Here is a 15,894-nt window from a genome sequence, read left to right as displayed (position 1 = left end):
CCTGGAAAGCTAAACAAAGGGATCAGGAGGGCCAAGTGCCGACATCTGAATGGCGTTGTTTACTTAATCAGATGGCAGAGATGCACAGCTGGCTGATCAAACCTTTTCTCACATGAACCCGGACGAAGACAACCATACATGAGTCAGCTTCTAGAAGCACTGAAGAAGCAGACAGTGTGTTAAGAGTATACACAAAACAGCTACACCTGCTGCATGCGTAAAAGCCGGCTATGGCATCCTCCGAGGGACACGGATTTGCTGCAGCTGTTACAAGGGTGTAGCACACACATGTGCGGCCAACCGGATCAAGATTGACGTCCACGTTAGTGGTCGATCGCATTCTCTCTCTCTTTTTCCCTACTAGAAAACCCCTTCCATTACTCCAAAAACAAAGAGAGTTTGTTCTATATATGGGATCTATAAATGTTGCCGGACTTCTAAATGGATAGTCGAGAAGATGAAAAACTGACTATTGTTTGAACTTTCGTAGATGCTAATGCATTTGCCATTTGAACTTTGTAGTTTTAGTAGAACAAAATTAAAACAGATTATCAATTATGAGATGATTGAAGTAGATGCATTCTCCCCGAGTAAGCGCCTACTACCGGCGATGCTGTTTCAAGTTAGTGTGCGTGTTCAGCATCTCACTCAGTCGTCTCACTTGCACTTAAAAAATAGCTCATCAGTTTACATATATCCATAGTAAGCGCCTTTTCCAAAACCAGGGCGATGCAAGCTAGGCATCTAGCATCCGTTGACATGTCTAGAAGCTTATACGCAGGCCACCGAATATAATTGAGCATTAACTTATTATTTCCGAATAAATTAATTTAGCCAAATAAATAACTACTAACAGGAGACAACTCCTCCCTCCATCCCAAATTACTATTCGTTTTAGTTTTTCTATATACATAACTTTTACTATGTATCTAAACATAATATATATCTAGGTACATGTCGAAGCCTATGTATTTAGAAAAGTCAAAACAAATGGTATTTTGGGATGTCGAAGTCTATGTATTTAGAAAAGTCAAAACAAATGGTACTTTGGGACGGAGGGAGTAGCTAGCTAGCTACGAGTGTCACCAGCCTGCAGCATCCTTATTGTATACTGTACAATCATGGATCGATGATTATTTCGGTCCTTGTGTCATGCATGACATAAGTCACGTAGCATCGTCCTGCACACATGCATCATGGATGATTATTCCGGTCCTTGTGTCATGCATGACATAAGTCACGTAGCATCATCCTGCACACATGCATCCACGTCCGTTTTGACTTCTCCTTCTAGAAACAAAATGGTCGTCGTAAAGGCGGTATCTTTCAGTAACATTCTACGTTATATATACACACACACTAATAACCAACTATCACAATTAATTTTCAACTTGTGCCAAGCTGATGAGAAGTCGGCTAGATTGTATACCATAGTAGTTTGTTTGGGGAATGCATTAGAAGGTTCTAATCATTGACATTAGAAGGTTCTAATCATTGACAAATGGGATGGATCCATTTATATACTATAGAAGGTTTCTCAGAAACTACCAATTATATTGCAGCAGCTCTGCATTTGCATCGTCCAAATAAATTGAGAAAATCAAAAGGGGAAAAAAAAAAGGGCTAGCCATAGCTAGCTAGTACGTATATTCCCGTGCGAATGGGGTGTGTGTGTGTGTGTGTGTGTGTGTTTGGGGCTGATACGAGGTTGACACTTCGGGAGGAAATAAAGCCAAGCGATAGGTATATATAGATATATGCATATATACACCACCACGCACGCACTGCAGAGATGTGGAGAGCTAGCTGCTGGGGCCAAAGGGGTGGGATGGGATGGGATGGCACGGAGAGACGAGACGACCTGAAAGCAGTGGCACACACCCGGACACTATGAGTGCTCGCTGCTCCATCGGCTGGGCTGGCTTTGCCCGACCGAGAGCTTAGCTAGTAGTACCTTTCTTTAGTTAGTTGCGTGCGAGCGGCGAGATGGAAAGGGAGGAGCACGGATGGTGACCTCACCTGGATTTGGAAAAGAAGATTAATGCATTCCCGCCCTCCCCACGACCATGATGAATTGATGATGATCGAGTTCGTTGGATCGAAAAGAATAGCAACACATTCCAAAGGAAGGAACAGCAACGGAAGAAATGAGGGCCTAATGCTACAATCGCCTCCCGGATCGGCCCGCAAGAGTCACAGCCCATACGTCACCGACTCTCTCAAGGAGCCCGCCCCTTGACCTTCCGGCCCACCGGTGGAAGGCGAGTGCGGCCCGTCTCATTCTCAGCCTGGCAGTCAGTCAGAATGTTGGCAGGAAAAGGCCTTTGCAACTGGGTCAGGAGCCAGGTCAAAAAAAAAAAAAACTGGGTCAGGAGCCTGCCGCCGGGAGAGGAAATCAACCCAACCTCTCAGCAGAAGAATCTGTGGGAAGCTGTCAGCGACCACAGCTTCCTTGTTCTCAAATATGGCAAATATAGGCCAACACTGCAAATTCCATCGCAGAATATGAACATTCTCACATACATGCAACATATAGCTCGAGGTCCAGTTCCTGCACTCAAATGGCAAATACCTTGACAGCACAGGCAATTCTTAGAGGAAACCACATCATGCCTGAGGTGAATTTTAAACTTAGCGCACGTGCAAGTCGATGTCTTCCGAACCTGAGTTGTTTTTGGGAACAAACACTGGATGTATCACAACATCAATGGCATGTTACTGTCCGAACCTGTTCAGGAATCAGAACCACTGTCTGAGTCAGAATACAGTTCATATGGCCTATTCCTGTTCGTGTTTGCTTCTAGCGGTGGCAGATCGTCATCTTCATCAGAATCCGGTTCCTCATCTATCTGGGCAGTCTGTGCTTGTGTTCCAGTCTCTGAACCTTCGTTAGGAGTTGACTTGAAAATAACTGGCCTAAAATAGCAAGGATGAATTTATCAGAAGAATAATTCGAGGTTGTCAAGCTGGCAACGCTCAGTAGAGCAGAGAATAACACCCCAGTGCTGATACAAATGCGCAGCCCACAAATTGATAGTTTAAACGGTCAACTAGTAGCTTATTAGGATCTCAAGTCCTAGTGGTTTTTGTGCCATTTTTACAAATACATCACAAATTCAGATGTATCAATATAATTCTTTTCTGGACATTTGTTCAAATAAAGCTTGAATTCTATATGGGTTGTTGAAGTTTATTACTCAGTGACAAACTGACACGGCAAGTAAATTACATATTCAAGATGCCAGAGAATTATGATAGAAGATAAATAATGAAGGCTTCTAAAACAGAATTTTGGTTCCATGCATGCCAGTGACATATATGACGCCAACCCCAATGTGCACAATAGAGGAGTAAGCAGTAAAACTACCACTTTGTAAATTGGTAGAACTGTTGGATATAATTATATATGAAATAAATTGATATATATTGCCACCAGTTTTAGTGACAAAAGGAAGTCCATTTGACTGAAACTAGATAGAGTTTGAGAAGAAACTTTCCAGTGTTGTTGCTTATCACCCACCACTCAACACAACCGTTCAAAACAGGAGGATTGGCAATAGGTGCAAATTATTTCGTATTCATCCTTCCTTTTTGTTTTTCATGTAGAATGGGTTAATTAACATGAAGGTAACCATTCATCATGTGCATACAAAGAAATGTTTTTGGTTACCCATTCTTGTGTCATGAGGCAAGCAAATTCACCCCCAAATTTGCAGTCAGTCAAGTGGTTTATTCGATTAAGATGCACCTTGGTTTGTCGCACATTGCACAGAACAATAGGATAAACTACAATATTTACTGTCAACGATAACTTTCACGCCGGAACCTGATCACTGCTCCCCAGTACAACCGTGTCCTAAATTCTTTTGTGTCAGCTCTTAAGATAGAGATGTGAGTACTTGCCTACTTGGCCATTATCTAGCATCAAAGAACCTGGAAAGTGGAAACTTACCAATTACCAGACTTCTGCAGAGCCCGAACTTGTTCGTGGAAGAGGACTTGCGAGACAACACACGCAATCTTGCTCCCTGACTCCAGAGCCTGTTCCCTCCCACTAGCATCCACAACTACGAAACTCCCTGCGAATTCAGAGCAGACACGGTCTCAGACTAGTATTAACCGGGAGAAACTAATCATCTCCTGGTGAATTTAGGATTGCTCACTCACCGCTCTTGATCCAGAAGCTCTTCTGGAACTTGGCTGGGAACAGGGCCAGGGACTTGACGCCCTCGCCGTCCATCACCTAGCAAGAGCACGACGGTAAGGAGAGCCATCTGTACAGGACCGGAAGCCCGGAGAGAGTCAGTAGAGCCTACCTCGATGACGTTGGAGCCCCGCAGCGTGAGGACCTGCATGATGCTCTCGCCCTCGGCGAGCGTGACGGCGGCGCCCTCGTCGCACGCCCGCCGGAGGTTCTTCCTCCCCGCCTTCATATGCTCCTCTCCGTTCTCCGACGGAGCAAGGGAGGCGGCTTTGCTTCCCGGGGATCGAGGCACGGGGGTCGGGGGGAGACGCGACGGGCGGCGGCGGCGGCGGCGACGACGACGACGAGGGGATTCGTGAGCTCGGCTTGCACAAGGACGCTGGCCCAACCCCTCCACCTTGTTGCGAACATGATGGCTATATGGGCCTGGGAGTTAGTTAGTTTGTCGGGAAATGGGCCCAGTGTTGCGTTGGTGTTACTAAAGGGCCTTTATCCAATGGGCCATATTGCTTAGGTCATCTCAAGGCCCAACATAACTTCCCTGGAACAAACATTCTCAATTTTTCTCAAGTATAAATAGCCCTGTTAATTGGGTTGGGTTTATTGGTTTTATTGGTTTGGTTTCTATAATGAGCTCATTTGGATTGATTTGTAATGGGTTCGCCTAATAGATGGTTTGGTTTGGGTTAGGTTTTACAAACAGATAATTTGGAGGGTGTTTGGGAGTCTGGTATTGTTTTGGGGTCCAAAAGGCTCTCCACCCGTTAAGAATTCAAAAGCATGGAGCCTCTGTCAAGAGTCGGACCCTAAAACTAAAACCTCGTGTTTACACCTTAAAATTTTAGAGAAATTGACCGAAATTTGTTGCAGTTGAATTAGCTTGACAGTCCGCTACTTTGTGCAAAGTAGTGCGGTTGGACTTATACGTGGGTCCCGCGTCAAGAGTCGGACCCTAAAACTAAAACCTCGCGTTCACACCTTAAAATTTTGGAGAAATTGACTGAAACTTGTTGCAGATGAATTAGCTTGATAGTCCGCTACTTTGTGCAAAGTAGTGCGGCTTGACTTATATGTGGGCCCCGTGTCAAAGAGTTGGACCTTAAAACTAAAACCTCGTGTTCACAGCTTCAAATTTTAGAGAAATTGACCAAAACTTGTTGCAGATGAATTAGTTTGACAGTCCGCTACTTTGTGCAAAATAGTATGCCTAGATTTACATGTGGACCCTGCGTCAAGAGTCGCATACAAACTCAAACAAAAGAACTACCTAATGAGTTTTTATTGGATACCTAATGGGTTCTTATTGGGTTGTAACCATATTTGACAAGCAGTTTGTATAACTTATGCAATGGAAAGTTTGGGGTGGTGTGGTGTGTGATGGTGGAGGTTTAGTTTGGGGTGGGTTATATTTATTTTCTTGTGAGAATGGATTGGTGGGGTCATAACTTGGGTTACACCCAATTAGCAGGACTAAGTATAAATGCCATTTTGCTTGCCTGCACGAGCGTATGTGCTCTGATGGGAATGGATTCGAAGTTTGGCTGGACACCCTTGCCCTCACATTTGTGACCAAATCCATGTGTAACAAGCACAGGTTTGGGGCCTGGGGCCACCTGTCTCTGACCACACACAGATTGGCATTGCGATTCTCCTCAGCCTTCTTGATCCACGGGCATCCCGTGCGGGGGAAAAAAAAGACAGTGCGATCCTTTTTGCAGAAAATTCTCAATTCATTATGAACTGTGTTCGGCAAATCTTAAAGAACCCAGTTTCTTACCACACAGGCCGCCACCGTTAGAAAATGATGGGAAATCTCATCCTCATCCTCTTGTGTTCTTGGATCCGGTGCTGCTAGTGCTTCTGCAGGCCCAACGTTCCATGATGGTACAGTGCCAACAAGGTGTCAGGGCTCGATCATTGGGTCAGCAGAGGGACCAGAAACAGCATGCATTTTCTCATGGATCCCAATTCACATCCCAGATCCCCAGCTGCATCCATGATCCATCCTACCATCCATGCATGATGCATCCAGGTTGTGCAGCCTGACTGGATCCATGTTCATCCCAATTACCCATCTGCCAGTACGCACCATCATGACCTTCAATCCTCATTCTCACTTGAGCCCATCTCTTGTCCCAAGTCCCAACTGCGTGGACTGAACATGAGTGGATTCAGAAACTGTCACCCTGAACGGCTGAACCTGCTGCAGTGCTGGTACAACCACAAAGTTGGTGAGTGAGCACTGAACAAGTGAGCAGCAATAGCTCCAAGAATCCCATGAAGCAGTAGCTAGCAATGATTCTGGGCTTAAGTTTTGGAGGTGAGTCATCAGTTGGATGGAACCACTTCGCATCTGAAATGATTTGCGTCGTATGGTCCACTCCAGACAACACGGCTGGATGCATGAAGCCAGCGATCATGGTGGACGCAGCTGCAGATCGGTGGCCAGACTGGACTGTGTGAGCACGAGGGAAAGAGCACGGGAGCAGCTAGCTCAACGACTGTGGTTGGTGACCGGTCTGGGTCTCCGCTGGATCACCGGCAGCTACATGCCGTGGTGCCACGAGATCACATGGTGTTCGTGGTGTGGTTGATTGCTGAGGGGGATCAAGGTTATGCTTTTAGGTATGGCTGAGATCAGGGTTTATTCGTTTGTTTGAAACACCGGCAGAGCACTGCCAAATCATTTAAAAAGTGAGAAAAGGTCCAACCTTACATAGGTTCGATTACCGAGTCGTAAGATCAAATTTGCAAGAATTTTACAATTAGAACTCGTTTGGCAGGGCTGCGGGTGTGGCTGAAATGGTTGCGGCTTCTTTGGTGAAGCAACTTTTTTTTTCTTCGACTTGTCTAGATGGAAAAACGTTTGGCAAGATGACTTCTCCTAGCTGTGTAACATGGATAAAAATGATGAAATGTCTATAATATCCTTATCTTTTTATTTTTCATTTTTCATTTTTCTTCGCTTATTTTTTCTTCTCTCTTTAATTTTCCTTCTCTCCCTTATCCACTCCCTTTTGCCCTCCTTTTCCCGTCGCTCGGCTCTCGCTCGATCCCCCACCTCACCTCCTTCCCTCGCGCCACCGGCGCCTTCTGGCCGCACCTCCTCCCCTTCGCCGCTTCCACCTTATGTCGCAGCACCGGCCGCCTCTACCTCACTTCGCAGCGCCGGTCGCCTCCACCTCGCGCCAAAGGGGGCCCTAAACAGATTGAATTTTCTGATCTGATTGCAGGTGCTGTACATATGAATCCGTATCGATCGTTGGCCTCCAAAATTTGAGCAGTCTAAGTTTGACTTGCAATTATACAAGATTAACACAATGTTCGTGCGTTATGATTCGTTCTGAACTTCTGATCGTACGTCAACCATGCATGGATGCAGAACATGCTGCTGCTGCTGCATTGACTTGTCCAGCTCGTTTTTTACTTTCTTCTCCCCTTGGATCGAGCTGTCAAGGCCGTATCATGCATCTCCGTTCATGACGAATTTCAACATGTCCATCAATCTCCTGTGGACCGACTGAGAGGACACGCCAAGATCTTGTACAAAATCCAACGGAGTACTTCGCGTTCCACGAGCCAGCAGCACGGCGTCCTCCTCCTGGAGAACCTTAACGCAAGTTGTTGAACTCGCCCACATGCCTGCAGCAGGCGACATCTGACCAGTTTAGCACCGGCACACATGCTAGCAGTTAAGCGCAACGGAACACGCCTAATCGCGGATTGGGAATAAGGTAGAATACTGTTGAATCGTACTACTACGAAGGGCAGCTCGATTACTGTTCACCATAAGCTGCGTTTGGTCAACGGTCAACGCCCAACTTGACGTGGGCATGGACCATGATCTATTGTGTGGAATCTAGCAGAAGACACATGTTTTGAGCATGAGCATTTTAGTCTCAGCTCTCAACTCTTTTTTCTTCCTTTTGTGCCGAACTCTCAACCATAAAATTTGATGATTTTCAGATGTAGCTCAGCGAGCTGCAGGTTTCCAGGCCATTCCGATTCCAAGCGAGCTGATGTGACATGCAACGAACTGCATTTTGATCTGACGAAAGATGCTTATGAATTGACATGCCCACATTTTCATAGGATAAAATACAGTAACTCTATGGCCTGCATTTGCACCCCTGATTGATTCTAGAACAGCTTAACGCAAAAAGGGAATCCATGGCATCCAGAGCAATAAGATAAAAGATAAAGGGCCTGTTCGCTTCAGCTTATAAGCCGGCTGAAAAGCTGGAACGACTGATTTGTTGTGAGAGGAAAATACTGTTGGGTGGCTGATAAGCCGATTGAATAAGCTGAAGCGAACATGCTCAAAGATAGTAAACTGGATTAGATGCATCAAAGGTGTCCATAGCATCCAGCAAATAAAATAAAGAGTGTGGAAAGTTGGAATGAGGCAAAGTGTGATTCAGGTGGTGAGGAAGAAGATGGAACGTGGATGGTGAAAATTTTGTCCTGCTCAGTCAAACCACAGCTCATGGTTGACTGTACTGGTATAAACCTTTGTCCATAGTCCACACCATTAGCAGAGCATCAATCAGTCCAGCTTTTTCTTCCTGCTGGCCTCTGCAGGCACACTTCGGACTTCGGCCGTGTTTAGTTGGGGAATTTGGGAGGTGCCAAATTACTGTTACAGCACTGTAGCACACTGTAGCGTTTCGTTTGTATTTGTGAATTATTGTCCAAATATTGACTAATTAGGCTCAAAAGATTCGTCTCGCAAAGTACAACAAAACTGTGCAATTAGTTTTTAATTTCATCTACATTTAGTACTCCATGCATGTACCGCAAGTTTGATGTGATGGGGAATCTTCTTTTTGCATAGTGTCAAAGTTGGGAGTTGGGAGTAACTAAACATGGCCTTCATCACCTTTCACCTACTCCCATTGCTCCCGCATTAATTTACCGGATCAAAAGCTCCTTCCTTCCTCTCCATCGAGGAGGAGAGAGAAAGAGTGTGTGCGTACTGCGTAGAGAGAGAGAGAGAAAGAGAGTCAAGAAGAACAGCAAGCAGCCCAGAACCCAACAAGCATTTAAGAGGGGGGAGCTAAAAAATTGCAGTCTTTTGCCATCTCTACCACGCCACATCCAAATCTCCGTGCCGGAGGCAGCCGTGGCATCCGCCGTTTCTTCCTCGCTTCCTTTCTTGGCCCCGCGTGTTAGCTGTCATCCTTGGTGAGAGTGGCTGTGTGGCCGCGCGCGTGGTGATCCTCGTGCTGGCTACCATGGCCGTGTCCTAGAAGGGGGCAGGTAGCCAGGGGGAAAGCGGCGATCTTTGTCGCGGAGAAGGATCAAGAGCGAGAGTGTGGGGACCAAGCAAGCATGGAGGCGCTGGCCGCCGCATTGGCCGCCGGTCTCCTCCTTGCTCTCGCGGCGGCGCCGGCGGGAGCCAACACCGACTCGGCCGACGGTAAGAGCCTTGCGCGGCGCTCACGGTTCCTGCTGGGGTTCTTGGTTTCTTGGGATGGTGTGGGTTTTCTTTTTCCTTTCCCCTTGCGTGTTATTGATGAGTCAGTTCCTTGCAGCTGCGGCGCTGGGGAATCTCTACGCCTCCTGGAACGGTCCGTCGCAGCTGGCCGGCTGGTCGGCCGGCGGCGGCGACCCCTGCGGCGCCGCGTGGCAAGGTGTCACCTGCTCCGGCGCCGGCGTCACCGAAATGTAAGATCCCGCGGCGCCCGCATCAAAGGAACCATCTTGATATCTTGCACAGCCGCATAGATTGATTCCTTTTGAGCTCCATGATTCCTCTTACGATTAGGTGGGTTCAGTGATGGAGATGACCGTGCTTTTTTTGGCTGGTTTCCGGTGCTTGATCCTTGTTTGTACTTGAGTTTGTGGCTTGTGGGAGTTGGTAGGAATGTGTAGTTTGGAAGCACCAGTTATAATCATGTTGTCTGTGCTAGCCTCAAGTTAAGACCGAATTGCAAGCTCAACACATTTGCATCCTGTAGAAGTTTATTGGTCTTTGCACCCATGCTTTGTAACGAGTAATGGCAATTTGGGGCTAGTATTGCTGTGCTGCAACCTAAATTTATGTTTCTCAGCACATTTTTTATTTCACTTGCTTCAGTTTTGTTCATTGGTATGTCACCTCCTTCATTTACTTTTCTGGCTATGCAAATTCCTGAGATGAGACTACCCAACACTAACGCATTCTTCTACTCATATTCTACAGCAAGCTTCCAGGGATAGGGCTGAATGGTTCTCTGGGATACGAACTCTCCAACCTGTTTTCATTGAAGACATTGTGAGAGCTACAACTTGTCTTTGCTCTTCTGTTTTATACTTTTATGCACTATTTTGATCCACAATTTCATAATATGCAGGGATTTGAGCAACAACAACTTGCATGGTTCGATCCCTTACCAGTTGCCCCCGAATCTCACATATCTGTAAGTGTCTTGTGTCAATCCTAGTATAATTTGTTCCATAGTAACCAGTGTTTGTAGTTTCATAGTGAATGGTGATGCAGGAATCTAGCTAGCAACGATTTCTCTGGGAATCTTCCATACTCTATAACAAATCTGGCTTCAATTGAGTACCTGTAAGCTGCTACCTGTGGCAATTTTTTGCACTAGTGCATTCTTATGCTGGCAAAGTGTAATTCACAGAAACTTCTGATGCAGCAATCTCAGCCACAACTCACTTTTGAACCAAATGGGTGAGCTATTTGGAAACCTCAGTTCACTTTCAGAATTGTAAGAATCTTCAAAAACCTTTATTCATTGCAAAGCGTATCTTTATCTCGTTAATTTCTTTGTCTTATACACCGTCCGCTTTCATCCCAATGAACAACAAACATATGGATTATATTTCGTAAAAATGTAGCACACACTACATGATATAGGGAAACATAAGGAAGATGTAGTTACCTTTTCTTGAAATCCTATACATCGAATACGGACGAAGGTGTTTTCCCACGGAAACACAGAATGGAAAAGAACTGAGGAAGTGTGTCATTAGGCAATCATGCTGTTACACATCTTTCGTATCCTTTTGCAACATTACCTTTAATTTAATTTCATGTAAACCATCTAATTCATTATTTCTTCTTCAAATGCTTTATGTAAACTCCATAGAATGCCATTTTGCTTCATACTCCCTCCGTTTTCTTTTCTTAGGCGCTAGGTGCAATACTCCACATACCAAGATAGCCTTGTTTAGCGTCGCTGCCATTTAATCTAGCACCGGGTGCCGTGCTGTTGCGCCACGTTGTAATCTCTGGTTGGAGTAGTGTGTGCATGCATGCATGCGGCCGGGCAGTGGAGTGATAGGTGCATGCAACTGAGTTTTAACGACTGTGCATGCAAAACGCTTTGGGTTTTGGTCAGACGACTTGAATGCCTGGTGGAAAAATGCACCGGTAGCTGTAGACGCCTAGCATATCGGTAAATCTCGAAAACGCGCATACGCCTTAAAAAAGGAAACGGAGGGAGTAGTCGATATGCAGCACTGATATGTAGAAGTTGACCAGAAGATGAAATGACATGACCACTGTGCTTGATGGTTAGAATTGGAATTCCAGATAGTTTCTTGTGCCTTTGAACTGTACAAAATCTACCTCAGTATATTGGATGGATCATGGGTTTTTTTTTTCATAACCTAAATCTTTAGACGATCTTAGTTATGTCCTTAAGTATACTCCCTCCGTTCCAAATTATAAGTTGTTTTGGCTTTTCTAAATACATATTTTTTACTATGTATCTAGACATAGCGTATATCTAGATGCATAGCAAAAGCTATGAAACTAGAAAAACCAAAACGACCTACAATTTGAAACGGAGGGAGTAATACTTTCAGCACAAGACAAGCATCCGTTCCTGTTCCAGTAAAGATTAGTGAGCCATGACAGATGTAGTGAAACTTGATGTGTGCGTTTCATGCAATTCTTTCTTGACAAATTTAATCTTTATAGTGGTCATAAGAAGTCACATTTTCCATGACACTAACAAAAATACTGTCCGATTGGTTTCTCGAATCCATCTTATGCGTTTTGTACTCCTTGACAGAGACGTGTCTTTCAACAAATTGACAGGGGACCTTCCCAATTCTATTGGTTCTTTATCAAATCTTTCAAGTCTGTAAGTATCAAATAATCTCTTTAAAGAAAAGGTTCTACTTTTTCTGCATTAGCTTTTTGGCCATGATAGATTCATGCTTACCCACTTTGCAGCTATATGCAGAACAATCAGTTCACAGGTTCTGTCAATGTTCTCCGTGGCCTAAGCTCTGCCCTTACTACACTGTAAGTGGATTTTCAGACAATAGTTTGACTTCTATTCTTACTTGCTTGATATCTAATAGCCTTGTTTAAACAGAAACATTGCAAACAACAATTTCAGTGGTTGGATACCAAAAGAATTCAGCTCCATCCCAGATCTAAAGTATGTTCCAAACTTGTTTAACTTCACTTTTCTGTGAAACTGTCTGACATTGTAACGACTTGCTGTAACTGCAATCATAGACTTGGAGGAAACTCATTTGCCAATGGACCTGCTCCTCCACCACCACCTTTTATGCCACCACCCCCTCAGAGGCCACGGAATCGCCCTAAACATCCTCAGGGTCAAGGAGATGCTCCAAAAGGGTCCGAAAGCCCCACCATTCAAAGTGACAAGAAGCAAGGCCTTGGGACAGGTCCGCTTGTGGGGATAATTGCTGGCTCGATAGTTGCTGTCTTATGTGTCCTTTTGCTTTTGGTATGCTGCATGCGCAATGCACGGAAAAGAAAGGATGATGCCAGCAGTGAATCAAAAGATTTTGTAGGTCCTCTAACAGTGAACATAGAGAGAGGTATGGCATTTCTTATGCTTCTTGCGGTACTCTTCTTGGTTGATGCTAGATAAATATTTATTCTTCTGTTAGCTAAGATGCTATTTGTTAAAGAGGTAACTTTTGATTGGACTACTGCTTGATTGATCTGGAAACCACACAAGGCACTGGTGATCTTACATCATTTATTGTAACTGAGTTATGGCGAGAGCTTGAACAATTGGAATTTGCTTCCTTTGCGTGCATGTGCCTGATCTCAAGCTTGGTATAATTGTGTAATAATGTAATATATAGGTTTGTAGTTAGGAGAGAGATAATACAGTAGCAGAAAAACTGGGAAGCTGTCGTTTAATTAATAGATTTAGTGGTCTGATTGAGCTATAATGATATTAAGTTTCTTGTTCTAAAGATATTACCAGCACAATTGCAGAACCCCAATGTTCCGGTCCCTTGATAATTGTTATTTTAGTTCTTCTTTATTTTTTTTGGCTTTGTAGCTTCTAGCAGGGAAACCCCAGAGCCGAATCTTGAAGACACCTCTATAGCAACTGTGAAACTGCCACCGCCGGAGAAAATGACTCCTGAGAGGGTTTATGGTAAAAATGGTTCTATGAGAAAGACAAAGGTCCCTATAACTGCAACGCCTTATACTGTTGCTTCTCTCCAAGTTGCTACTAATAGCTTCTGTCAAGATTCTCTTCTAGGAGAGGGTTCTCTTGGTCGTGTTTACAAGGCTGATTTCCCAAATGGAAAGGTACAGTGTGCGTTTTGTAACTTTGTCATAACAAAAATCAAATCTGTACTTCTTGCAAAAAATAGAATCAAATACATACACGAGTGTATTGTATCAAAATATCAAAACGCTTGTTGCTAATACTCAACTGCAAACTATTCAATGCATTGTGAATCTGTTTATTGTCATTGCTCAATATATCAGACTTGTTACATCGTTCAATGCATTTTGAAGCCAAGTCCTTGTGCTTTTGTTGTTTACTGATGTAGTGGTGTTATAGATGTTGTTTCTAGACCCTGTGCGCCACTTCCTTTTTTTCATGCTCGTGTTCTGCACTGCATCTGATCTGTGTGCCATGATTACAGGTTCTTGCTGTTAAGAAGATAGACAGTGCTGCCCTCTCTTTACAGGAAGAAGACAACTTCCTTGAGGCTGTATCAAGCATGTCGCGACTAAGGCATCCAAACATCGTGCCACTAACAGGATATTGTGTTGAACATGGACAAAGGCTTCTCGTTTATGAGTACATTGGAAATGGAACACTGCATGATATATTGCACTTCTCTGATGAGATGAGCAGGAAGCTTACATGGAACATCCGTGTAAGGATAGCACTAGGCACTGCTCGAGCCCTGGAGTAAGTTATTTGAATCATACAGCACTGTGTACTCCAAGGTTATTGCAGAGGATGCATATAATGCCTTCCGCTTCTTGTTGTAGATACCTGCATGAGGTGTGCTTGCCATCTGTTGTTCATAGAAACTTTAAGTCTTCGAACATCCTACTGGATGAGGAGCATAATCCACACCTATCTGACTGTGGACTTGCTGCCTTGACACCTAATACCGAGAGACAGGTAAGTAGTACTCCACATCTATTGTACTTAAGTTGTTTTCAAATAGCCATGTTTGGACTATGTAGTGTTTACTTGGTCCATGGATTAACTAATTGGCTTCTTGTTACAGGTTTCAACTGAAGTATTTGGATCATTTGGATATAGTGCCCCTGAGTTTGCCATGTCTGGAATTTATACTGTAAAGAGTGACGTGTACAGTTTTGGAGTAGTGATGTTAGAGCTATTGACAGGGCGAAAGCCGCTAGACAGGTACATATTATCTATCTTATATCTGATCCTGGTGCCTTACATCTTATGTAAGTTGAAATGACCCTTGGATGGTTGTCGCAGTTCTAGAGAGAGGTCAGAACAGTCCCTTGTTAGATGGGCTACCCCGCAGCTTCATGATATTGATGCACTTGCTAAGATGGTTGATCCAGCATTAAATGGAATGTACCCTGCTAAATCGCTATCCCGTTTTGCAGACATAATTGCGCTCTGCGTTCAGGTATATTCTTGCTTTGTGACACATGTTCAGTTATTGATCTGTAATGGCCATTAAGTACTCATGAATCATGATGACCTTAAAGAAATCTGAAAAATCATGTCGTGAACAACTGTCTTTCAGAGTAGTGCCTAGATTTGTGCTCACTCTACTGCTTCTGTGTTGGGTGCTTAACCACACAAAATCATTTGTGCATGGAGTTTTATTGGATCGTTTTGGCACCTGTTTTTCTTTTCAGGAGCCATATACTAAGAATATATCATTTGTTTCTGCAGCCTGAGCCAGAGTTCCGTCCACCAATGTCAGAGGTTGTTCAGCAACTTGTGCGCCTAATGCAGAGGGCTAGCATAGTAAGGCGGCAATCAGGAGAAGAGCTAGGGTTCTCATACAGAGCCCCCGAACGCGAAGGAGACATGAGAGACATATCCTTCTGAGTTCAAAGCAAATCCTTCCATGATACAAGCGCAAAGCAGCTCCGTGGCTCAACTTGCACAGGCAAGATCTGGAACATGCATATGAATTGGAGAAGTTGAGCTGATGATGACAACTCAGAATCGAATGAATTTGAGAAGATAATTTTGGTACTTATTGATCAACTTTGTTCATTCTTCTACATTCCTCCCGTTTTCCAGTCAGTGTACTTGCTGCTGGATCTAAACTGAGGCTCAAATTGATGGTGGTGTATAGCTGGTTATTGGTAGAGAAGAAGGAAAAGAAATGTAAAATGATTCCTGCTCGGCTCTTTCAAGTTTTAATGACACTAATCTCGTTGACCTCATTGAAGCCATTCTCATATACTGGATAAATTTCTTTGTTTTTTTTATTACTATATGGTA

At 44.2% G+C, this 15,894-nt stretch overlaps 2 protein-coding genes across 2 annotated transcripts; one reads left to right on the top strand and one right to left on the bottom strand.

Annotated features, from left to right (window-relative positions):
* Positions 1 to 2,491: 2,491 nt before the first annotated feature.
* LOC101764763 (probable RNA-binding protein EIF1AD) lies at positions 2,492 to 4,590 on the bottom strand. Its single transcript, XM_004951562.3, has 4 exons — positions 4,317 to 4,590; positions 4,168 to 4,243; positions 3,953 to 4,079; positions 2,492 to 2,916 (listed from the first exon to the last, which is right to left on the bottom strand). Exons 1-4 carry the CDS (start codon positions 4,431 to 4,433, stop codon positions 2,733 to 2,735), a joined length of 504 nt encoding a protein of 167 aa, XP_004951619.1. The 5' UTR covers positions 4,434 to 4,590; the 3' UTR covers positions 2,492 to 2,732.
* A 4,562-nt stretch (positions 4,591 to 9,152) lies between these two features.
* Positions 9,153 to 15,881, top strand: LOC101764361 (protein STRUBBELIG-RECEPTOR FAMILY 8). Its single transcript, XM_004951561.2, has 16 exons — positions 9,153 to 9,623; positions 9,739 to 9,871; positions 10,389 to 10,460; positions 10,540 to 10,605; positions 10,686 to 10,757; positions 10,840 to 10,911; positions 12,223 to 12,294; positions 12,387 to 12,458; positions 12,532 to 12,597; positions 12,678 to 13,006; positions 13,483 to 13,739; positions 14,084 to 14,355; positions 14,439 to 14,574; positions 14,684 to 14,823; positions 14,905 to 15,061; positions 15,334 to 15,881. Exons 1-16 carry the CDS (start codon positions 9,536 to 9,538, stop codon positions 15,490 to 15,492), a joined length of 2,163 nt encoding a protein of 720 aa, XP_004951618.1. The 5' UTR covers positions 9,153 to 9,535; the 3' UTR covers positions 15,493 to 15,881.
* Positions 15,882 to 15,894: the final 13 nt, after the last annotated feature.

Source organism: Setaria italica, chromosome I (assembly GCF_000263155.2).
Source record: "Setaria italica strain Yugu1 chromosome I, Setaria_italica_v2.0, whole genome shotgun sequence".
Lineage (NCBI taxonomy): Eukaryota > Viridiplantae > Streptophyta > Magnoliopsida > Poales > Poaceae > Setaria > Setaria italica.
Note: the sequence above shows the minus strand (reverse complement) of the source record. Positions and strands in the feature narration are given on the sequence as shown.

Bases quoted from the DNA above. Each gene is read 5' to 3' on its own strand.
- LOC101764763 (XM_004951562.3), bottom strand. From the start codon at position 4,433: ATGAAGGCGGGGAGGAAGAACCTCCGGCGGGCGTGCGACGAGGGCGCC. The intron at 4,080-4,167 runs GTGAGTGAGCAA...CTGAATTCGCAG, and splicing joins GAGCTTCTGGATCAAGAGCG to GGAGTTTCGTAGTTGTGGAT. The intron at 2,917-3,952 runs GTAAGTTTCCAC...TTGCTATTTTAG, and splicing joins CTGCAGAAGTCTGGTAATTG to GCCAGTTATTTTCAAGTCAA.
- LOC101764361 (XM_004951561.2), top strand. From the start codon at position 9,536: ATGGAGGCGCTGGCCGCCGCATTGGCCGCCGGTCTCCTCCTTGCTCTC. The intron at 10,758-10,839 runs GTAAGCTGCTAC...CTTCTGATGCAG, and splicing joins CTGGCTTCAATTGAGTACCT to CAATCTCAGCCACAACTCAC. The intron at 12,598-12,677 runs GTATGTTCCAAA...CTGCAATCATAG, and splicing joins AGCTCCATCCCAGATCTAAA to ACTTGGAGGAAACTCATTTG.